Source organism: Solea senegalensis, linkage group LG5 (assembly GCF_019176455.1).
Source record: "Solea senegalensis isolate Sse05_10M linkage group LG5, IFAPA_SoseM_1, whole genome shotgun sequence".
Taxonomy (NCBI): Eukaryota; Metazoa; Chordata; class Actinopteri; order Pleuronectiformes; family Soleidae; genus Solea; species Solea senegalensis.
Window position 1 is genome coordinate 14,291,798 of NC_058025.1, and position 24,941 is coordinate 14,316,738.

The following is a 24,941-nucleotide window of genomic DNA, read 5'->3' on the forward strand; positions in this document are numbered from 1 at the left end:
CACCGATTTTATAAAATTAAAAAAGTGTTTTGTGAGATTGTTTTGAGAGTATGGTGCTATTTTTTAACTTGATTCAACATTTATTTTAGTTCCATTTTGTAAATTATAGTTCCTTAGATGACAACATAGTTGGGTTTGATTGAGGGCGGTGACCTGCTTTACCTCGCACGCTTCCTAAGATCTTCATCCTCACTTCTCCAGGTCCACCCTCTTGTCCAGATATGCTCTCCTGTGTTTTTTAAAAAAAAACAACAAAAAAACATAAAACAAAGACGGTGCTGGCCATACTGCAAATCCTGAGGCTTTAAGTGGCAGATCACAAACCAATGGATTTTTTTTTGTTTTTGTTAATTCATTCGAGAGCTACTTCCTATGTATAGTCATGTGTTTATTATTTATTCTTATATTGTCTTGTTTTTCTACAACATGTCGAATTTAGTCTTTGTTTATATTACACCCACCACACAATAAAGATATCTTAGTCTACTGCCGACAGAAGAAGTTAAAGTACGTAGCATTCACGTATCTAACATGGAGAGGGGGTGTGGGAGTTAATGATTGATCTCCTCATTGTGATAAGGAGTGAGACAGAAGAAGAATGTTGGGGTCTGTCACTGTCTCATATTTCCTTTTCCACCATAAAAGCCTTGTTTACAAATGTACACAGCAGGGACTCACGCGGTGTAGCCATAAATGCTATATGACTGATATGGGAGCATATCGTGATAAGATAGGTAGATTAATGACTTCCCTCTTTTAACACACCTTTATGCGCGAGTGCCACACACAATGTTCTGCTGTTGCATCAATAAGAAGCACAATGTCTCCAGTCACTCCATGCACTTGTAGCTATTTATTTATAATTGCTCAAGCGTTAAAGTGTTGCTAGACTTAATTTGTGACTTCTTTCACATGTGCCTGCAACATTTTAGATGTAATAATTCTTAAAGTAGCCTCTGAGCATACCTAACTTGTTTTGAACTCAGAATGTATGAGGAAAAATAAATAAATGAAGTTCTTGCATCCACATAGTTTAAGCATGACATATTTTCAACCTGCTCTTTCGACTAATCCTTTTGAGGAACAAAAACAAACAAGCAAGGCAGAGTGATTCACAGTACATCCCCAGTTCTGTGGCGACAGGGATTCAGCCACAGTTCAGACCGCACTGTTCATAGAGCCTCTCTTCATGCTAACCCTTAAATCCAAACACTTTACAACGGACCCATAGTGGTGCAAGTTTAAACAGCAGTCACACCAGACAGCTTAAGATTGTGTTTTGGAAGAACTGGTAGTCAGCGGAGGAGGGCAGATGATATCTTTTGTATGGATGGAAGCAGCACGTGTGCATTGTGCAATGTTTTTATGTTAAACAAGGTGCTGACGAAGCTGTGTCAGACCAGTTTTTAGGGGTGTGTGCGCTACCCTGCTCCTCGCGTTCCGGCAGTTTGTAGTTTCCAAGAACTTAATGCTAAAACTCCACCTTAAGTCCCAGGTCACTGTTGATTTCATGTGAGGCCTCAATAGCTTTATATACATGGATGCAAGTAATCAGAATAAAAATGTCAAGTCGGAATCACAGTATTATTGCATGGCTTAAGTGAGTGTTTTGTTGTTGCTGTACATAAGTGGTCACAAAACCAGTTGTTGCATGTGAATTCTTCAGTGTTTCTGTGTCATAGTGTTACATCAAGATATTAGGACATGTACCAACTTATAATATATATTAAAATGTAAGTGTGTCCTTTTGAATTTGATCCTGGTTTCACAATGTTTTTTAGGCTACATGGACGTTGGATGAGTAGCTGTACTGTAGCTTTAATAGGGCTGAACAATTTGGGGGAATTGCAGTTTTTCTGATGCATAATGTGATTGCGATTAGGCTTTAGATATATTTAAAAAAACAAACAAATCAAACCTCAGGTCAATATTCACTGTGTAAAAGATTGAAAACATGATGAACCATTAACAGATGGCGTAATGGAAAGATGAGTCATTCTATATTCTAATGCAAGGTGATGACTTAAAGATATGAATTGGTTTGCATAGCACTTAAAACAATAAATTCCATTTCGTTCCAATTCATATTGGAATTAGAACATTAGTAATTGTTTAGCTCCAGCTTTAAGTACATTACAAATCATTTACAGTTGAAGTCATGTTTTTGTCTCCTGGACCGCCATGAGAAAGAAGCAAGAAAATGCAATGTCTGGACAAAAGCTGAGAGTCTGCTCTGGTTTCTGTGGCGGTAGGGCCCCGCGCAGAGGCCCTGCTGCCAGTGGGTGTGTCTGTATCTCTGTGGGCGGAAGGACTGTTGGCACCAGGGCTGGCAGTGTCACAGTCGGAGAACAGTCTGTCTCTCTGATCGGCCCACAATCGCAGAGCACAATCTCACTGTTATGTCTGAGCCCTCTGCCATGGCAACATCACATGATGACCCTCGGAGAGGCCGTCTTCATGCTGTGCGTCTACTTGTAACATCATGGCTTAGTCCATGTTTTTTTTTTTAATTAACTAAGGTCAAATCAAATGCAGGAGAGAGCAGGAAGGGTCAGAGTGCTGCACACACTTGGCATGTCACCTGCTGTCGAGAAGCTGAAAATAAATTGAGGAAGCTTCAGAATAGTCGTGCTTTGATTTAAATTCAGCATTGCTTCAGGGTTGTGACACCGTTTATAGATCAGGGATAACAATCCAAACAATTTCATCTCCTAATTGGTCTACTTTACAACCACTGGTTCAGTTTTGTCCTAGCATTTAACCAGCTCTAAGGCAGCATTTATGCACTTAAATATGTGGTTTGCACACATGTTATTTGTAAGCTGCTGGTTTCAAAGAATCCAGTCTAGTGGCAAGCTTCTGCCCGATAATGTCCCTTAATGTCTGTCTTTTACCAATGTTACGTAAGCTTACGTTCTTCTCTGACCAAACTGCCTTGGTAGCTTAGATTGCTTGGATTTTATACAGACATGTATTTGCAGAACAGTTGTGGTGTTTTTCTTGGGTTTCTGCATGACAGTTATCAGCATGTACAGTGAACACTTACACAGTTATTTAATCGTGCAGGCGGCCGCTCACTGGTTTTCCCCGTCTTTATTGTTTTCGAAGCGAGAGACCCACACTTATTTTTCCGAGGGTGGCACACACAAGAAACCCTCCATTCTTTTAATGGCACCATCCTTTTTTTCAAAAAAGGAAACCCCTACCTCCTTACATGTAAACAAGTAGTCATTCATTACCCTATTTAGGGTGTGACTGTGTGTGCTTGTGTCGTTGTCTCTGACCTGCTGCGTGATTTTGGCCTCGTTTGTGCTCGCCACTCGGCCCATGAGAGCTGCTGTGTGGTCTCTCTGGAGGCCTTCTGTAAGCCACAGGGTCCGTATCAAAGCGCTGTCACACAAAAAGTCCCTTGTTTGGGTGCTGGCTTGGTGTTAACTATGCTAATGACGGGCTTACCAGTGAACTGTGAGCCATTGTGGTTTTATTTATGCGAGATAGAATGGACATTATTTTCCCGTCCTCCACATTTATGTACATTTGTCCAGGAGCGCACAGAGCTTAAGTTTTAATGAGTCATAATTTTGCCACTAAGGCCAGTGCTCTGTTTGAGGTTTTGGAAAATGCTCGGTGGTTAATGTATGAGAGGAAATACTGAAAGAATCTTGGGGAAAGGCTATTCTTGGCATTTTGGGGATAATGTCATGTCAATGACACAGTTTGTCTTCTTCTGACAAGTGGGAAGAAAATCTGTGTCCTGTGAAACTACACACTACACACATTATTCTGTATTGCATTGTGGATTGCTTCTGTCTATTTTTTTATTAAGTAGTAGCTGAATGTTGAGACTTGTAGACATTTATGTGAAGCCAGAGGCCACATTCTGCTGGAATAATGTGCACTTTCATGGAGAGTGATAGGCACAATGATGTGATTTCAGTGTGAACATAAACTTTTTATGTGTATATGTTGTGCTTGGTTAATTGTGCAGACAAACTTGTAAACAAAGCATGTGTTTCTCATTTTCTTTCATGGGAAAATGTGAGTGTCTTTCTTACACGTGGAAGTTGAGAGTTTGTCGAGAGCCTGATGTTTGAACAGGTGTGAGCTCACATGTCTGTTCTCTTTGTGGGTTAATAGTCGTACACTGGAGTGTAGAGAAGGGCGTCCGATATAAATGATGAACCTGTCCTCACTGGTCCATGCTGTTATGTTGATAACATTACCGCCTATTTGCATTTGATTGTACAAATGGGGCAGGGCTCCATGTAAGGATGAGCAGCTGGCTGACCAGTCACTGCACACACTCATGTGACACGGCTATTTCTAGCCAAATCATTCTGCCTCCCCACTGCCTTTAGTAACAAGAGCGAGTGGTGGATATGTGACACCTCAGAAAGCTGTGTTCCTGGAGGGTGGGGGCAGTTTTTTTAGATGAAGTGTGGTGGTATCTATTTAGAGGCCACCTTGCAGGGTGGGGATAAACTTGGTAGAACAATGGCATTTTGTGCAATTGAATTGAAAAGACTCCGTTCAAGATGCGGGTGAAATGCAGGTATGGGCTCATAATGATTTGTCTTTACAAGTCTGTCACTTATTAGACCTGCTGATTGTTTGGCCTGTGTTGGTGAAGTGGCTAACATGCATAATTGCCCTTCAGAGAAACACGTCGGTCGTGTAGTGGTACAAATCCTCCCTGGGTCAGCAGTGGGACAAAAAGATCCCCGTGTAAATGTGCTCATTATGCAGTGTTTAGAAATCTGTGCACACGGGTGCAGGGACAGATGTATGTCTGCAGTCAGATTTGAGTCCCATGCATTCAAATGACTTGGTTTGCGAGTGAAAAGCACAGGAAATGCCTTTGACCTCGTCATGACTCATGTCCCTGCTCTAGAATGTCTGCATTGCTCTGTTGTGTGCTTTTAAAGGTGTAATACAAACACTGACACATTTCAGTTTGACAAACAATTTGCCTGGCACACACAACAGACCGCACATATAGAAACTGTAAGGTGTTATTGTTTTTGTTTTTTTTGAATGATTGTGCCCTCCAGATGGAGACAGTGTTACCCGGACAGTGTTTTGAGTTGTGATCTGACATGGGACAGAAGTTGTTGCTCAGTCAGCCAATCGCACTCTCAGCTCATCTATATGTCCACGCTGTAAGCGGAGATCCTTGCTGACATGCGTGTAGTTTTTACCCCCCGTTATTGATAACCCCGGGTGTTCTGATCAATGACCGTAGTGGAGGTAACGTGGTCGCACATTCTCACCTTGTCATGAGACATGATATCTGGAATGGTAGGTCATCACTCTGTCCAAAAATGTTTCAGTAATTAGACAGAAAGAACATATGACAAGAGCTGTGAAGAGTAAAGGTTCCAATCTGCACTGGTGAACAAAATGAAACAAGATTTCCTTCATTTTAGTGTTGAGTGGAGCTGCAAGAAGTAATAGATTACTATTTATTGACTAGTAAATTAATTGTTAACTATTTTGATGATTTTTATCAGTTTTACAGGGTTTTATTTGTTAAAGTTGATCCCTCCGTTTCTAAAATGCTATTTTCTTAGTTTCTTTGCTCTATGGCAGTAAACTAATAAAAATAATTATTGGTCACAACCCTAGTGTTAAGTAGGGCTGGGCAAAAGCTTTACTGTGAGTTTAGAAATTAATTAAGATTATTATTAATGTCACAAATTAAACATAATTTACTCAAAAGTAAAATCAAATTATTGTGGATTTAAACTTTTCTACAGATAGAAAAAGACACACAATCAGAGGTAAAATCTGTCTTGGCACTTACATGTGCGTTGCATAACCAGACTTTATCCAACCTTTGTAGCAATAATATTGCGATGATTATTGTTATTGAATTTATTTTGCAGTCCCAGTGTTAGAAAATACTATTGTGCTTCAGTGTGATGAATCATGAGTTAAGCTCCAACAAGCTGATACGGCTTTAAAGGGAGGATAATCTTTCCTGCTTTCTTATATAGATTTAATCAGGGTTTTCACTGCGAGTGGAGGATAATTTAATTGGAAAATAGTATAATTGGTCCTCTTTAGATCACAGATAGTCCAAACATAAAGCTACTTTGCTATAGTGTCTGAAAAAGCGCCGTCACCAAAAGATACTCCCACACTACAATGTAACCCCAGAGGAAACATTGAAAGTTGAGTGTACAGAGTAAACCATTTGTCCTCATGACCAAAGATGCCTTTCTAGGTTAACGTCAGGCCAGTTAACTTTCAAAAACATGGATTAAATGTCATTGAAAATCTCCAGGGTTCCCAGTACTGAACAGGTGATGATATCCTCATAATGTCTCAAACATTCTGGCTTTGTTGTGCCTCTAAAGTAAGTGACCCTCGACCACCCAGTAATACTGAGAAGGCTTACACGGCTTCAGTCTGACCAACAGTCCCACAACCTGTCAGCACGCACTCCCGTAAACACTTGCATACATAGACGTTATATTTTCCCCTGCTGTTTGGTACTGTACTGTTGCATTTCATTTTTTTTTCCAAATCATAGTCTATGGTTTTAATTGTAGCACATTATGACTGACGGCGTCTGAAAAAGCTGTGCCCATATTTTGCTTTTCAGGTTTTTTTTTTCCTTCCCTTCCTTCCGTGTGCCACAGAGGTTTGTTGTTATAAACGACATAGTCGACCTATCCCACAGAAAAACACTGCTCTGAAGAAACTGAAATGCGTTGTTTGCATTCATGGCTTGTTTTCCATAAAGCGTCTGTCACAAGTAACACGTGACAGCAGACACTGTTGTTTGTCGTAATGCAGCTTCAGCTCACGTCTCATTATGTTCTCGTGTGTGGCAGTGAAGCGGAACATTGTAATAAAGAAGATCCATCTAGGTCGAGACCATCCCATTTAATTGTGCTATGATAATATTGAGGAATATGGAGGAAATAAAATCTAGTAGGTAGGTTTTTTAAGTGTCTTTTTAAATGTGAATGATAAAGTTTACTGCAAGACAGTGGAGAATTAGTGAAGAACATGTATGTGCTTTAGCTTGTTTCCAATAAATATCTTTTAAATATGTTTTTTTTTTGAATCTATAAAAAGTGACTTTTAGTTTTTATTTGGGGCCCAGATTTTCAAAGATGACAAACCACTGTGACCAAATTCACTATGAATTTAAGTACATTTTTGTATCATTTCTGTTACACAAGACATGTAAACCAGACATATGTACAAAGTGGCAGTTCTATATTATTAAGTTGCTTGCTGTGACAAACGGCGTGCTTGGTTTGTTAAGATTTAAAATGTTTAAGAATGGAAATGATGTGCCTTGTTTTCCAATTCTGTTGTTATATGAGGAAACTGCAGAGTGGTTGAGCCTCTTTTTGCCTCCTCCTGGTGGTTTAAAGGTGACGTTCTGATTTGGTATGATCTGTGGAAAAAAATCTGTAGGAAATTAATTGTATCGACAGGATCAGAGGTGACCCGGGAAAACTTGCCCTCCTCCCCACCAGGACCTCATCACAGAAATACCAGCAGACCTCTTGTCACCTCATAATCGACCATGCTGTGACAGCGCACAGATAAAGTAGCACATGTCACACATGGCCTGCAACAATTCTCTCCCCATAGATATCTTTCTTGGGCCAGCACAGCAGCTGCGTCAAAATTGACATGGTGGTTCTGCAGGCGGATAGGACAAAATCTGAATAATAAGATATTTTGCCTATAAGGAGACTTTATTTCGACTGTTCTCTGCAGTACTGAATTTGTTGAGCATAGAAGGCGGAAAACAGGATCAGCAGTTTGTATCATTAGATCTGTGTCTGGGCATAAACGCCCCCACAACTCTTTTTTTTGCAAAACTCGGCACCACCACTGGAAGTTGAATAGTGCAGACAGCCCTGAAAACACGTGACGGATAATTATATCAACTCATTCAGGCTTCAGTAGATGTAGTAATAGTTGTAACAGCACAGATGAACAACGTGTGACTGTTAAAATGCTATTGCTTAGTCCAGCATTCCAGATTGTGATTTTTGGTATTGCAAACACTTGTTTGTCAGTTGTTGTTGTTGTCGTCGTCGTCAGGAGCACGTCTGCTGAGTGTTGAATGTCTGGACCGGGGCTCAGGTCATACTTTGTGGATGTGTGCGTCTGCAGTGGTCTGCGTGACGTACGTTTTAGTGGATCGCACCCACTGACTGCACGTGCTCCCTGTGGCACAACACGTTTGGCTTCAGTTGGTGGCGCACTCTTGTTTTTCCCTCTCGTGTTCACGGGCAAATTCCCTTAATTGTCCAGGAAGAACTTTAACCTAGAAGATTGCCACTGACTTTAGAGTCTTGTCACTTGATCTTGCTTGGGGATTCATTGTTAAAAAGCTGTCCTTTTTATAGAGGAAATTCAGTGTACAATACCCTATTGTGGCATGCTGTGTTGAATTTCAATGCAGTTTACAGTATTTTCACATCAGACCAGCTTCATTTTAATACTAAAGCATGGCTTTTTTAAGTTAATATATTGGAGAAACAAATCAGAGCATGTGGTAATTATTATTTATATTCTAATGAAGTTGTAATATTTAACTTGTCAGTCAGTTTTTCTGTCAAGTGTGATATTAATGAACTGACAGTGAGACTGTTTAAATTAGAGCTGCAACTAACGATTATTTTCATAATCTGTCGATTATTTTCTCGATTAATCGCTTGGTGTTCAGAATATCAGAAAACCAAAAAAATGTAGATCAGTGTTTGTCAAACCAGGAAATGAGGATGTTCTCAAATGTCTTGTTTTGTCCACAAACCAAAATCATTGACTTGATCTCTTCTTTGTTATCCAGAGCAAAGAAATGAAGAAAATATTCACATTTAAGAAGCTTAAACAATAGGAAATCTTGTTTTAATCATGAAAAAAATTATTCGATTATCAAAATAGTTGCCTATTAATTTAGTAATCGATTAATAATTGATTCATCGATTAATCGTTTCAGCTCTAGTTTAAATAAACTGAAGAATAACATTTTCCCCCCACGTGAGACCCCTTGATGCGATTAAGGCCTACAGCTGAAATTCCTCCTGACATTCTTGTCACTCACTCCACGACTTGTCATTCCCTGCTAAAGCCTGCAGCACGTTTTCGAACATGACTTGAGGTATCTACCTAGAATCACAGAGTGGGCGTAATCCGCTGACTCACTGACTCCCAGCCCTAATCCAGCCAGCCCTCGTGCCTTTTCTTCCGCTGCAGTTAGGCTATACGTGCCAGGGTTAAATGCTGGCTAATACTGTGTGTTTATGTGTGTGTAAGTACACGCATATGTGTCTGTGCACAGGCTCGGCATTCCTGCACAGACCCCTGTGTTTCCCCCACTGCCACGACGTTGACCACTGCATGCGCACAGCAGCAGGTCTAATCAAAGTACTTTATAATACTGTTAGCTGGGTCATGTGCTGGAAGCCAGGATTAAGAGCATAAGGGCATAGGCCACTAGATCCAGCTTAGCAGGGAGATCTCTCTCTCCTTCCCTTTCTGTCTTTTCTCCCTCTCGGTCTACACCTCTCTCTCAGTTTTTCTCTCTCTCTCCCCTGTGCTCTCCTTTAACCTTATATGTGAGGACACAACTATCCAAGGTCGCAGATGTTCATTAGACTCCAGTGACACGTCGCCGTGGTCATTTACTATAAACAGCTCGATCAGTAAATGAACAAGAAATGTGTCGCGTCACGACTTCCATCATTATCTAGATAAGAAATGTCAGGATTAATGAGCCCGTCTCCACGTCAGTACAGATACTTTTAACTCTGTTTTGGTTTCTAATTGTGTCCTTAACCACATGCTGTTTCAGAGGCAGGAACATTGTCACTATGTAGAATTTAGCGGACAAACAGACCTGTCATCATAATGAATTGACACCAGAGCAACCTTTCTTTTTGTATTTTACTGTTTGATTGGGTTTTTATTCTATTTTAACATCAGAGATTCTTTGTCTGTTTACGATTGTCAAAATATTATGTCTACTTTCATTCTGTATAAGACAATGAAACGTGCCCCATTTACAAACTAGCACAGCGCGCATCTAAAACCTTTTGCCTGTTACACGAGACATGTAAATCCGACATATCCAAAATATCTATATTGATACAACTTCATTTTTGTATTTAGTTGCCTCATAAATCTAAAGTTAGAGGCAGGAAACCCATTATAACTGCTAACAATATGTCCACATTTGAGACCAGGGTTTTAAAAGTACATCAGGATTTCACAGATTCATCTGCACTTAAGTTTAACAAAGAGAATATATATGTATCCCCATTGTGCTTTACCTACAGTCAGTTGCTCAGTTTTTGTGCTGCTTTTTCAGCGCTCACTAATACCGACATCCACTTTGCCCCAGTAACACAATTTAATACCTCAGAGCGTGCCAGTAGGGAGGAAGGAAGGAGGAAGGAAGGAAGGAAGGAAGGAAGGTTGCAGGTTCTGGCAGTGGCAATGAGAGAAAGATAGTTTTGAAGGGTTAGCCTGGGCAGCAAAGCAGAGGAAGGACAGGGGTGAAAGGGACTCGTTTAGGTACCCACACTTATTTGTGGAAGAGAACTGGAACTGTCTGGCTGAAGCAGGGTGTGTGTGGGCAGGGGGGGCGGGGGAGTGAGCGAGAGGAGAACAGAGAGAGGGTCAAGGGTAAGATGACTCTCAGGAACATGGTCACACAGATGGCCCAAAGTAGAAGAAAGCTGGACCGCAACCTTAAAAAGCCCTTCAAATTCTTGTGAAGGATCAAGCTTTATTGTGTCAGCAGCAGTCATATGATGTGAAGCTCAGCCAACAACACAACACCCTCCCCCATCATAGTTGGCTTTATAGTCATCTTTGAGGCACAATTTGATTGGTCAATTAGGATCCTGCTGTGAGCGTGGTTTATTCTCAGTGGTGAGTAATAGTTTGTGACCTTCTAAAAGTATTATTTTCAGCACAGTATCCTTTGTGTTGCTGCTATGTTGGCCCTGTCGGTCCACCCCCCAAGGTATTAATACATCATGTTCAATCATATTTTTTTTTCCACATTTCTCTCATTGTATTATTGTCTTTTTTTTGGACCCATGAGAAGTCCACAGTGTGGGACTGTCTCATTTACTTAAAACAGTTACACACACACACACAGGGGTTGGGAGGAGTCGCTTCAGTCACTTTGCCAATTCAGGGTGAGAGAGTCAAACCCTTGCACAGTCTCCTCTGAAACCAGAGAGATCTGACCTTAAAAAAGTATTTAAACATAAGGCTTACTCAAGACTGAAAGCCAGAGGGGGGGCTCGATTGTTTGCTGTTGTAACTTCGCCTGTTGTAGTGTTGTTCATGGCTTGGATACTCTGATACTCGTTCACTCTGACTGACCCCTCTGATGTCCTTTTTTTTATTATTATTTGGCCCTAGATTTAATACAATAGTTGGCAGTGTGAGTTCTGAAGGAGAGATGAAGAAAGAGTGGCATCATCTTTCACTTTGTAGAATGCAGACAATAGCATGACAAAGGTCTTATCGTTTTGGAAATGATAAGTGAAACTGGTGAGTTGAACTGTTGGGTTTTATGCACAGGACTGTACCACACACTCGCTCGTGTTGTGGACAATATTGTAGCCTTTTGTGACCTCAGAGGAAGTTGTCTCACGTCTGATCCAATTTCTTCAACCAATGTGGTTCAAGGTAATATTGTTGGAGCTGAACCCATAAGTAGCTAGTTATAAATAGGTTATTTACGTATTGCCACTATATCATCCAGTGTCACCCACCATTTTGTATTTTTCCCGCCACAGGTTCATAATAAACTAAAACATTTACACTGTTGCAATGAAAACACAAGACACTATTACTATTTTCGTCCTTGGCTTCATTGCAGTGATGCATTTTTGTCATCCTTGTTTGCTTCTACTATCGCGCAGTTGTGCAAAGCTGGCAAATCTATTTTAGCTGCACATTGAAAAAGACTTACTTGGGTTTTATGAATGAAGAAACCTTTTTTTCATTTGACTTTATAGACAGACATAAAGTAAAGAGACTTATACAGATCAAATTATTCAAAAACAATCTGGACCAATAATACAGATAGGTGGCAGACAGATTGGATCACACAGAGAGAACCGTTGTTTTTCCATGCTGCGCATGCCCTGTTGTTGAGCCCTGTGATAAAGGCTGGGCAAGCATTCCATGACAATATATATATATATATATATATATATATATATATATATATATATATATTTTATGATATCATTTTTTTATTTATATCAATATAACCATGGTTAAATAATGTAAAGTTTATGCACTGCAAATACTCTGCAAATATGGCTTTAGTGTTTTGTTTTCTTTCTATAAACAATATGTCAGGAAAAATATGTTAAAACCACAATTAACTGGTGTGATGCATCTCTGATATGTGCCTTGGGATGTCGAGATTATTGCGGTGTGAGATTTTTCCCTGGTCATTTGGGAATGTGGTGATGGTGGGGGAGACGGCAGGAAGAGGATCTGTGCCAGCAGGGTTGATGCGATGAAGTGTGCTGCGACAACTATTGATAATCTCCAGGCTCGTATGAATCCTTGATAGATTGCCTACTACCTGTGTGTACCTCCCTGTAATGGCCTTCAGAAGCCACCTGAAGGATTAGTTAGGACTTACTCAATACAACCTGACTTAGTACTGTGGTGCAGACCCACAGTGGTGGAGAGAAAATAGAATGAGTGAGAGGATTTATGGAAGTCCGTGTGTTAGGATGGCGTCGAGTGCAACATGCTCTTTGCAGTCATGCGTGTTGTCGCTGTAATTCTTGAGCAGCCCCCCCACCCCCACCTGTGGAGGCTGACTGATCTCAACACTGTACAGTGTGTCTGTACATGTGTGTGTTTGGGTTCAGGAGACAGCGCCCCCCTGCTGCGAAGCACAGAGTCAGAGGCAGCAGGTGCAGCTGACGCAGATAGGCCTTTTAGCAGACAGGACCAGTTGGGGGACAGAAAGGGAGAGAATGAGTGAGAGATACTGGAACTCAAAACACACTGAACAGAGCTGGAGAGATGACTTTACTGGACCTATTCTAGTCCTTACACAGTGTGTGAGAAAGAAAGGAGCTCAACTGCCCCAGACATTGACTCGACATCAATTGTGTGCGTGAGTAATGAGTGTTTTTAAGCTTATGGTTAACATGACAGTGACTGTGTGGAATTTAAGGAAGAAAATGCAAGAGAGAAATTGTGTTTGTGCAGTTTGTGGTCAAGCCAAATCTCGAGTAAAGTCTGAAAAATGCGTATAAAACCATGTAAATGATGCCACAGTCATTTAAAAACAGTTTTGTGGCACAGTTCTAGCTAATTTGCATTATCTCTCCTTGTCTTGCAGACTGGGGAGATTTCTTCTTCATGTCTGTGGTAATCTCTGTGTGCAATTTTTCCTTCTCATGCTTCTTGTAGTGTTACCGGTAAATGTTAAAGAACTGCAGAAGAGACGCGGGCTCCCGACTTCACCTTTGTGTTTCGTCAGTGATGAGCCTACACTGAATGTGCTCTGCACTTGTCATTGTGTTGTCGAGAGCCTCTGCCTTCTGGAGCTGAAAGTCACACAAAGGCACGCTGCTCAACATGTGACAACGTTGTGTTGACTCACTGTGACAATGGAGGACACAAACAAGCTAAACTGTCCCCCTGAGCAGACAATCATGACACCAAAGTATCTGAGAAGCAGCGTGTGGAAGTAGTTTTGGTTATACAACATAGACGGCAAAGTAACAAACGGATATGCAGACTCAGCTGTTAGTTTAACTGTTGGCGGAAACATTACACATAGGTGTTTGTTGTCTCGGGTGTGTGTGTGTGTGTGTGTGTGTGTGTGTGTGTGTGTGTGTGTGTGTGTGTGTGGATTGGGAGGATTTATCCCTATGCTAAAGTGCATGTGCAGCTCTCAGTAGAGATGGGTACAAAGCGAGATGACTCACTCCATAAAAGAGTGATTTTGCTCAGTTGACAAATCATTGCATCCCTGGTGGCCCATAGATACTGGTGTATGTTTGTGTAATGTCACAGGGAAAAGTCTTCTAAAAACATTTTGTCAACCTTTCTTTCACAGATGATTCAGTAACTAGCTTATCCTCACATCTCAGTTGCTCAGTGTCTCACTGTTGGCTAAAATGTGCACGGTATTGATCTGTCCAGAGATTTTTATGTGTCGTGTATGGATGAGGCGATATGACAATATTAGATCATGAAGGATTAGAACTTGTTGATCTGCCAAAGCAGAGATCGTAGTATTGTCAATAGAACTACGGTAGCTGACGTCACGCAACTGAGATAACGCCCTCTGGCAGGATACTCTATAGACATACAGTATATACAAGACAACACATAAATCAGGCAATAAAATTGTCTTTTGCCAGCTGTTTTCATCGTAAGAGTAAAGACTGTGTCCCGGGATGCCAAAACAGTCAGACAGGCCAACAGGAGAACCTTTTACCAGATCCCCACAGATCCAGAGAGACGGCGTAGGTGAATCACTGCTATGAAACATGCTCACAATGAGCAGAATAAGATGGAGAGGTGGGAACCCCTTCAGCAATGGATTTTGTGGTTTACTCTCGGTAAATAATGGACTCTGTCTAACTGACATGCAATCTTTAGCTGATAGACACCAGAGTTTAATGTTTGTCACAAAGCCAGATATCGTCCATTTGTTTCCCTCCAGTCTGTTGTAAACGTTCAGTGACTCTCTGGAGTAAGATGAATGGAACACAATCAGGAAGCTGAAGATGTCTGGATACTGCCGGTCCTCTCCACCCGTTTCCAAACTCGTAAAAAGCATGGCCAGGGCATCATAAGGATCAGACATATTCACTCTCTGACATGGACAGAACCACGTGACGTCCACAGCTCTATAGGGCACATTCTATCCATTGCTGTTCTATGCTCTTTTCTATGCAAATTTGCAAAATTGACCAATTAAAATCTGTTCAGAAATGTTCTTTGGCCTTAATGCTCTGTTATATTCTTATATACATGTGGAAATAGTTTGGACTGATAGTTTGCACTGTCCAGTACAGGGCTGTAAAGTCAATTTATGAGTTGATACGCTCTGGTTCGACTCAAATTCTGATTGGTCGAATTTTTGCCCCCCCCCAAACCCACAAGAGACAGACAGATTAAAGTGTGTCTTGTGGTTTTATTTCATTTTCAGTGTTTCATTTTAAGGTACAGTCAGTCCTCTAACATCCATGTCAAAGACATCGGCAGTGTGGCAGCATTTTACAAAAAATGCCTCTTTTGTAAAGTCGACCAAGAGTCTCTTTGGTTGATTAATAGTAAAGAATTTGATGTTTTTATTGCCCACCATAGTTTAGAGTGAAAGAGAGAAGGCTGTTGTGCTCATAATGCCCTTGACCCCCTGCATGCTTTTCTCTGGTCATAAAATTGTCCCCACACAGGTATCGGTCATCTCTGACTTATCGGCTGCCTCCCCTCCGTCCATCTGTCCTGTCTTCACACAACCACCCAATCAAAGACGCTCCTCTGCCTCTCCGACATTCGTCATTGGCTGCTGTGAATGTGGATACTTTCCTTTTAAGAGGCAGTCTAGACTCGGCTGGCTTTGCTGCCTCTCTCTCTCTCTCTCTCTCTCTCTCTCTCTCTCTCTCTCTCTCTCTCTCTCTCTCTCTCTCTCTCTCTCTCCCCCCCTCTCTCTCTCTGTAACTCTTGTGCAAGCTTGCTCCCTCTCTCCCTCCTGCAACACAGCCACAACCTGCTGATTTCTCACCAAGCCTCTTTTGCTCTTCTCCTTTCATTAGCTGTTCTCTTCCACTCGATCATCCTAATTTTATTTGCCATCAATCACATAGTCATCCCCATTTTTATTTTCCGCAATTTTTAAAATAACCCACCATTTCTCTCTCTCTCTCTGTGCTTCTCCCGAGTACAGTCATTTTGTCTTTGACATTCATTTATCTCCACTACTTTCCCTCCTTCTTCTGATATGAGGAGACATGAAGGTGAGTGGAGATGATTTTCAGGCTCTTCTACTTCCCCATCTGTGTCTTATGTTAGTCTTTTCACATCTCTCTCTTTTTTAACTCAGTTAAACCATTAGGTAGACCTGAGAATCATGTGTCCTTGGAGGCAAAGATTGCTGTTGCGTATGCCTCAGGTATAACAATGAGCCAGCAGCACAGCACTGGCCGGATGCTGCCGTGACTCATTATCTGATGCTACATATGTGTTCTAATTCAGCAGGAACCCAGGGTTAGCTGATGAGAGGGAGGCTGAATCATTGCGTGGACATTACAGCTGCATGTCAGTGCAGACAGTAGCTCGTGACACAGTGTTTTGCATCAGTTCTGGCTGTGCTGCAGTGGCATCCCAGGCAGATTAATGAGCATTGTACAACAACCGTAACAGAGAAAAGCGGGCGCATATTCACAGTTTCCTCCGCACACGGCTCAACCCAATGTAATTAGATTCTTTTAATAGATAAAGTACTCTGTTTAACTTGTGATATACAGCACTGTGAGGTGCTGCGCATTAGTGAAGGTGCAGCTCTTTCTTGGCTCACTTTTTCTTCTGCTCATTACTAGGGATGGGCATGAATATTTGATTATTCAATTGATCAACAAAAGTGGATAAGTAAATGTGACGACTTTTAGTTGGTACATTATAAAGATACATTTTAGGTCTCAGAGTCGCAGAGTGATGTATGGACTCACTGTAGCTTTATATTTTTATTCTTTTAAGTCTGTGGCCTTGTGTTGTGTAGTGACAGCTCAGATGAGTCGAAGTAATGTGTTTACAGATGCTGATAATTTACCCTGATTTACATGTTCATGTTGGTCCGTCTTTATCCAGCGCACCGTTTACCCAAGTTACTTCCGCTTCACCGCATCACTCACCGTATGTGTTTTAGCTAATTGTAGAAGAAGAAAAACAAACATTTCTCCATATGTATTGTAAAATCTTTCTTTTGAAATGTGTAGTATGCCTTTTTAAGATGTCAGGATTAGACATTCCAGTAGGTTAAACGTGACGACATAATTAAGTTTTGTTTCTACATTTTGTTTTTTTCTGTCGCTGCCCTCATTATGTGTTCCTTTTGCCACCTGGTGTCTACTGGAAGAGAATGTGTCTGTCAGTAATATCCCTGAGACCATGTCACCTCACAGACTGTCATCTCACCTCCACCTGCTTTTTAGTCTTTGTAGCCTATTTTGAGCATCACTAAAAAACACTGCATATAAGAAGCTAAATATTTGGCTTTTCCCATACTTTGGAAGCCAGTGTCATTCTCAAGACCGGGGATCGTTTGGCCAACAATCTGTGGACACTGATTGTGGACAGTCTGAGTCACTGATGCTCCTGAGCCACAGTCGTACCAGAAAATGAAGTCTGTGTGAAATTTGGCATTCTTTCATACAGTAAAAGTGCAGCCATGTTACTTCTGGTTGTAGGATACATTTTGAATTTCACAAACAAGATGACGTACATACAGTATATGAAAAATATGAATGGAAACTGTTAAAAATGTTAAAATGTTTGGTTGTTATAATCCAAACCGCATATATGAATCATAGCGAATGTACTGATATCTATCTGGACTTTATGTAATAAGTATGTACAGTACATCAAAGCTCCACTATACCTTGTGGTCTCACATTCAGCACCTTGGACAGCGGTCACTACAGAACGTCAGAAATGATCCACCTGAGCTGAAAAGTGAACCAGGAAGTCCAATTCACTCATGTGTTGACCGTCAGCCGGTGTATCACATGTTTCTCAGGATGTGAGTGAGATTCTTGATTCACCACATTGTATTGTTAACCACTGACCATCAGAGTCAAATGAGCAGCTTCAAGTGAACTAATTGATTTTCTTTTGTACCAACTCCATTTTATTCTGTGCGAAAATGATAATTAGGTGTGAAATGACTTCTGTAGGGTTATTCTGGAGGCAGCTGGGCTAAATAATTACTCTTACTCTGTTCTGCTCCCTGTTAGTTTTGGCACTGCTTTCACCTAATCTCATCATCTTTCATTAATTGTTTGGAGAAACCTTGTGGTATGTTTGCTTAATCAACGTTTAAATAACCTCAGTGTGTCACTCTTTAATCCACTGTTTTCTTTCTTCCTCAATTCTGGGACTATGGAGTGTTTTTTAATCATTTTTTTTTACTTGGGTTGGGTAGCTCAGAGCAGTTATGATCACTGCCGGTGTATCTGCATTATGGCACTGCCTCCTCTGGTCATTTCATGGCTCTGTTTTATTCCTTAATACTAAAAATGTGCAAAATATGTAAAGGTATAACATTCAGATGCGTTTGTGTAACATCGCTGCAGCTCATATTCAAACTGACTCATTAAAAGCACAGAATCTTTGTCGGTTTCAAGGTCCCAATGAATCTTTCATTGTTAACAGTCACAAGTCAAATAACTTGTGCAGGCAGGCCGACATTCCTCTAATGTCCTGAATGTCATATTCAAGTTTTATCAGCTCAATTAGCTTGCGTCACACACCTGTAATCTGAACCCGTTTTGCAAGGAATGTAAAAATCGATGCCCAAAGAAAGCATGTCAGGGTTGCTAACCAGTCGAGGACATAAGGCCTGCTTGTGTTTATTTTTGGCCGTCTGGTTAATGTCCAGAGGTCTGTGATCTGTACATGACTGGAAAAAAGCTGAAGAACTTGGCTCTGACTCTACAGTCACCACATTTAGAAGGACACATAACTGTGTATCAACAAAGTCCTTAGGGTTGCATTGATTTTGTGAAAGCGCTGTGGTTTTCTCTTATGACAAAGTATAGTTCATTCATGTAAAATATTCCTGCCGTCTCACTAGAGTGATGGAGGAAGTGGCTCAAGTGTTATGAGACACACCAGTGGTACTTTGCATTAGAAAACAATCATCTCCAGATTAGATGGATTTTAATTATCATGTCTTTCATTTTGGTTTGGTGAATAATTCTTCATACAATAATGAGCTTTAGTGTCACAGTTGTTGTTAGCTTTCATAGTCCATTAGTAGAGAGCATCAGCTGTAAAGCTCCTCCCCCCCACCAAAGTCGTTATGTACTCCTGCTTGTTCCTTCAAAATTTCATCAAGGAGCCACACATTTTCTAGAGCAGATTTTTCTGGGGGACATAACTAGGGGAGATGAATGAGTGTTGTATTTCCAGAAGCAGGAGTGCTCGAAATAGCTCCTGCCACTTCAAAACACCAATAAAGCCCAAGCTTCCACTGAGTATTAGGAACGTGTTTGGTTTACACGTGGCATATGTCTCTCTCTGACTGATCTCAGGCCCGTTTTCACTTTTGATTTTGGATTGAACTCTGGAACTGTTTGATTTCCCTCTGTAGCACAACAGTCAATATGTGGAGTATCCAGTTCACCACTACTTCATTAGGCTCTACTGTACATGTTTTAGCACCAGAGGAAATGGTTTTTATGTGCACTACTAGAAGTGGAAGTACGTGAACAAGCATTCATGTGTTACTGAAGATCTTTAAAAAGTACACACGTGTCAGCGTGGAGCTGTCCTATCTCGTTTCCCTGTTTGGAAAATTGTGGATCTGATTAAAAAAGGCACTCACGCTTGAGTCATCCATGTTCGTCTTTCTATCCCTTCCTCCCCACACCTACACATCTATTTCAAGGATGGACTGTGTCCACGGTCTCTGGTGACCTTGTTTGATCATTTTCTGGTGGCGTGTTTTTCCGATTAGACATTTACAAGTTGCATCTTGTTTGTCCTTTATGCTCCTCTCACTCCCCATGACTATTGTAAAGCAGCAGGAAAACAACGGCAACTGGCAGAACCACCTTGTTTGACAGTTCCATTTGGGGGGTGGAATGTTTGAGCTTAAACGCGTTAATTTGATTTAGCATTATTTGATTGGTCGTGGCTTGTGCTGCCACTTGGGAAGTTCTTAACATCTGTGCATAGGGAAACGTAACATAGGTATAACAGCCAACTTATGTATGTTATGAAGAACTGGGCAATAGACATATTATCACTGTAACATTTTACAATATTGACTTATGTAGATATCACAATAGCACTTCAGTGAAAGTGGAAGGAATCTGTTTATTGTGGTTGTAAACTTCATGAGTGGTAAACAGAACAATGTCACAAATCTGATGTAAATTAAACAAAGTTGTGTCTCAAAGTGTTGCGTAAACTATAAATGATATACACATTCTGTCAATTTACAGTGACCTGTTTGACTGACACCCTTCTGATCTTTTATTGTAATATACATATAACCTTGTTATATTACTGTTGAAGAACATTATATCTTCACATAAATGTCATAGAATAATTTCCCAGCTCTAGTTCTATGTATAATCATGAGTCATTAACATGGTTGAACTTATCAACACAAGATAATGGCTTATATTTACTGACTTTTCAACCAAAGAGTCTGAAAGTTCAGTATCTGAGTCTCTGAATCTTGATGATGGAGGGGGGCATCAGTCCTTCGCTCTGATCCTTTATTCTGATCTGTCTCAGGAGGAAATTGGTGGAAAGAGAATTTCCCCTCTGGGATCTGTGTCAAGGTTGCTGCTTCGTCTCTTTGAGCTTTGGCAACACCTGGTTCCTGAGATCAGTTTCCTGCTGTATCAAAAAATTAGATTTGTTGAGATGCTTAAATTGGAAAAGTAACATGTGTGATTTTGTTTTGACATCATTTGATAATATCCATCATCTATTGAGGTTCCATGTCCAAATCTAGGAAGGTCATTTCAGCGCCTGAACAGGATCAGAGACAAATTATCATATAGTTATGAGTGTGTCTGTTGTGGTTTAACAGAGGATAAAGGGATGGCAGTTTGTGACCTCAGCTGTTCCAGATGGAGCTCTTGGTTGGGAGGAGGGAGCCATAACTTGGCCGCGGGCTGTTCAGAGAGGAGGCGTCTGCCCCCACACGATGAGGAGCACAGAGTTGGTTCATGCAGAGAGAATGTACTCGTCTGGCCTTGAAGCTGTTGACATTCAATGTTCCCCATTAAAAACTGGTCTAACCATAGATGGAAATGTGCTCCCATTAACTCTCATGAAATGACTTTGATTATGTGGCATAGACGAAAGAAAAAAAAAGAGGACAAATAACCCAGATCAAGTCATTTGTGGTGTAGAGGTTTCTGGAGGACCACCAGAGATTTCAGTGTTGGTGGCCTTGCCATCTCTTGCTAAAAATTGTTGTTATGGCTGTGATGTAAATAAGCTTTGTGGAGCTTTACGTCGACCAGGGAAGATGCTCGCCTGTTTACCTATTGGATGTGATGGGATCAACTCTCCTACAGATGGGTTCAACAAGTGCATCACTAGAGACTCACCCTATTATGACAACGATGACTGGATCAACAAATAACTGCAACATGCACAATTGTGGCTGCAGCCCTTATTGATTAATTACACGGTGGTTTTGTTTCCCTGTGTTTGTGTCCCCAGTATTTCCAGGTGTTTCATTGTTTGGTAATTTGTAGTAGTAAGGCGCGCGTAAGGGAGGACACGCTACTTTTCCTCAGAGCGGGTGTGTAATAATATGCACCAGGCATAATACACATTATGGATAGTGGGTCAATACTTTTAAGTTCATTGTTATGGATATAGAAAGTGTCTATTTCCACTTTAAATGACGGTTATAATCCACCGATGGCCTTAAAGGCTACATAAGGAGATGTTTCCTGTAGAATGGATGTAAGATTACACAAAGAAGTTGCATTTACTCTTACTCTACCCTCGGAAGTGCAGTTTGGTGAAGTGCTCGAGCAGCAGTTACTGCTGTTCTTACTGCATTGCAGTCTGGACTGAAATCCACGTGCTGACCTTCTTTGTTACTTTGTGCTGCAGCAAAGCCTCTGATTTAGTTTTAGTTTGTTCTCTAATGCTTGTTGCAAAACTGAACTTTTGACTGTCACCTAGTGAGCAGCACGACATCACGCTGCGGTTGAAAGAGCAAAGCTGAGAAGGGTAACTGCAATGTAATCTGACGTGCAAACTTTCACCAGGTTGTCGTCGCTTGGTCAACATTTACAATTGGGAATTATAGAGTGGAGTTTATTTTGCTTCATTGAAGGAAGTGTGTCAAAGCTGTGAATTATAATATCCTTGGTAATTCTGTTAATTACCTTTTAGTAAGCGTTAGACTGATGCTGTAGTGCTCTAAACTTCCCGTTGAAGTCTGTCTGGATGTGTGGCAAAGGTAAAACCTCAAATAAATGCAGGTTCGTCAGAAGTTGGCATGAAACATCTCATATCTCACTCTACATAGTGTGGTCTTTTTTTAGTCTCACTGCTGACAGCAAGCTCTCCACACAGTCTGATTTGATTTCTTTGAAGTGCAAACTGTGATTCTCATGAAATGTCCCCCAGCTTTCCTCCCTGCAGCGTTCTGCCTATTTCCTCGAAGCCACCATTGCATTTTCATCCTTCATCCTGAGTGCTTCACTTTTTTTGTTTTGTTTTCCTTTAGCATTAGTGTCTCTCTGTCTTAGTCCCTCCTTCCCCGCTGTTTTTGGTTTTTGGAGGAAGGAACAGGGAGGTGTTGTCAGATGGCAGCCGCCGTTTAAAAAAGAGTAATCATGGCTCATGACACTAATCTCTTTCTTTGTCTCTTCTCTCGTTTCTCCTGCAGGTGAAGGAACGTGCAGACAGCCTGTCTCACACTAAGCTATGGAATGCTCCCTGCTCCCACCATCACTAGTCTCCAATCTTTGGACTGAGCTCCAAACACTTAGTTAGCAGCTGTGCTTCTCCCCTCGAACTCTTTACAACCAGGGGACGAAGAAAAGGAGTGGACTTACCAAGTCCTCCAATAAAACGCACAGAGCACTTCATTATTATTTTTTTTTTTAGAAATATTTAAACTTTTTTTCTCTATTTGGATTTTGTGTGGCGAAATAGTATCAAGATGGATTTGGAATCATATCTGTGGATGGTGATCCTTGGCTTCATCATTGCCTTCATCCTGGCCTTTTCCGTGGGCGCCAATGATGTGGCCAATTCATTCGGCACAGCAGTGGGGTCCGGCGTGGTCACACTGAGGCAGGCCTGTATCCTGGCGTCCATCTTTGAGACACTGGGCTCCATGCTACTCGGAGCCAAAGTGGGTGAGACAATTCGGAAGGGCATCATAGACGTCAGCCTGTACAACGACACGGTGCCCGTGCTCATGGCGGGGGAGGTCAGCGCCATGGTTGGTAAGTTGACAAGATGTATATTCATTGAGGTGTAATTATGTATAAAGTTTTCAACCTCTTGACCGAGCAACAGATTAATATGTCCACCGTGTCTCAATAAGCACCCGAGTCACCTTTCCAGGTCAGGCTTTATTTTCTTTAAATATCCTTTTTTATATCTGAATGATTATTGGGAACAAGTGTGAAGACACCACTTCACATTTCTGGATGACTGGATGAATATATTAGATCTGTTATTAGAACTACTTTCATTCATTTGTCATAAAAAAATATCATTGTCTGTTTTGGAAAAAGGTTATTTTTTTCCCAGAAGAACTGTTAAACGTGCTGTTTACAGGTTTTAAAGGGTATTCTGTATTTCTCTGTTTTGTAAACGGAATGTGTGTAGTACCTAACAAGTTGCCTATATTATATTACTATTATTACCATTAGAGCTGAAACAATTAATTGATGAATCGATTATTAATCGATTACTAAATTAATCGACAACTATTTTGATAATCGATTAATCGGTTCTAAGGTTTTTTTCATGATTAAAACAAGATTTCCGATTGTTTAAGCTTCTAAAATGTGAGTATTTTCTTCATTTCTTTGCTCTAGATAACAAAGAAATCATAAATTTTTTTTGATTAATTGAGAAAATGATCGACAGATTAATCGATTAATTGAGAAAAGTTGCAGCTCTAATTAACATTCACTCTGATATCAAGTACACACGTTGAAATGTAAGTGTTCATTTTGGTGCAACGGTGTGCATGTGCAGACGTGATCAGAGTCCACGCTGCTGTCAACTCTGTTATGTCTATAGAGAAGACGGATCACTGAGGTCATTATGTCACTCTACATGTCTGTCCCTTTCATAATCTCTAGATCTAACCAGTCCAGTCCACCTGTGTTTACTTATCGCCCAGTGACCACAACTCAAACGCACCAATTCTCACTGGCTTTGTGTGAGAAAACATCTGCATTTACAGATATTTTAGTAACAAAGCTAAAGCTTCTTCCATGAAAACACCTCGACATTAAAAAGCTTTTGCAGTGAAGCACAAGCAGTGATCGTTGAGTAGCTTTAGATTAGCTTTAGATTACCTCAGTAAACGAACGGCACAGAACAAAATACAACGGGGGGGGTCGTGTTGAGGCAATGACATTTTAATGGCAGTGAGCACTGGGAAATGGCGGTAAATAACGGGGTTATTATGCACAGGGGAATCCCGAGTTGCTGAAAACTTGCGTGTGGCTGTCGACACAAGTAAATGTTGGAAACGTTTACTGCCGTGTTGTTCATACAGAAGTCTAGAATTTCTCGTTTTTTAATATGATAAGAGCAGGGAAATACGTTATTATTTTGTCCAGTAGTTGCACAAACAACACTGTGCAACCCATCATGCACTAATCAGAGTCTAATGCAGGGCTTTGACAATGAGACACAGAGGACTTACTCAAATAACAGACGCAAAGAATGAATTCACTGGTGGGAAAAAGATTCTGTTGTTTGTCGTTGTTGGTACCTGTCCTCGGCTCTCTTTTTGTTTACACCAGACATCTCAAAGTTAAGTTGAGTTGTAAAATCCCTCATTCCAAAACATAATTACCATATCACAATAATTAAATTTAAAACCCACAGCTCCAGTGAGAGGAGCTTGAGGATGATGATGATGATGGTGGTGGTGGTGGTGTGTGCTTTCAGATTACTCTAGAAGAGGGCGGCACCTAACAAGGATTGTAATACTCGGCAAT

General features: G+C 40.9%; 1 protein-coding gene across 5 annotated transcripts in view; it reads left to right on the top strand.

Annotated features, from left to right (window-relative positions):
- slc20a2 (solute carrier family 20 member 2) overlaps window positions 1–24,941 on the top strand; it is a 44,828-nt gene that overhangs the window by 2,031 nt on the left and 17,856 nt on the right. For 4 of the 5 annotated variants that reach the window (XM_044025327.1, XM_044025328.1, XM_044025330.1 and 1 more), the window contains exon 2: window positions 22,637–23,201. In XM_044025327.1, the coding sequence (XP_043881262.1) occupies window positions 22,913–23,201 (289 nt within the window). In that variant the 5' untranslated portion in view covers window positions 22,637–22,912. Of the gene's footprint in view, window positions 1–12,994; window positions 13,138–22,636; window positions 23,202–24,941 lie in introns of those variants that run through there. The other variant, XM_044025329.1, reaches the window with a different exon arrangement.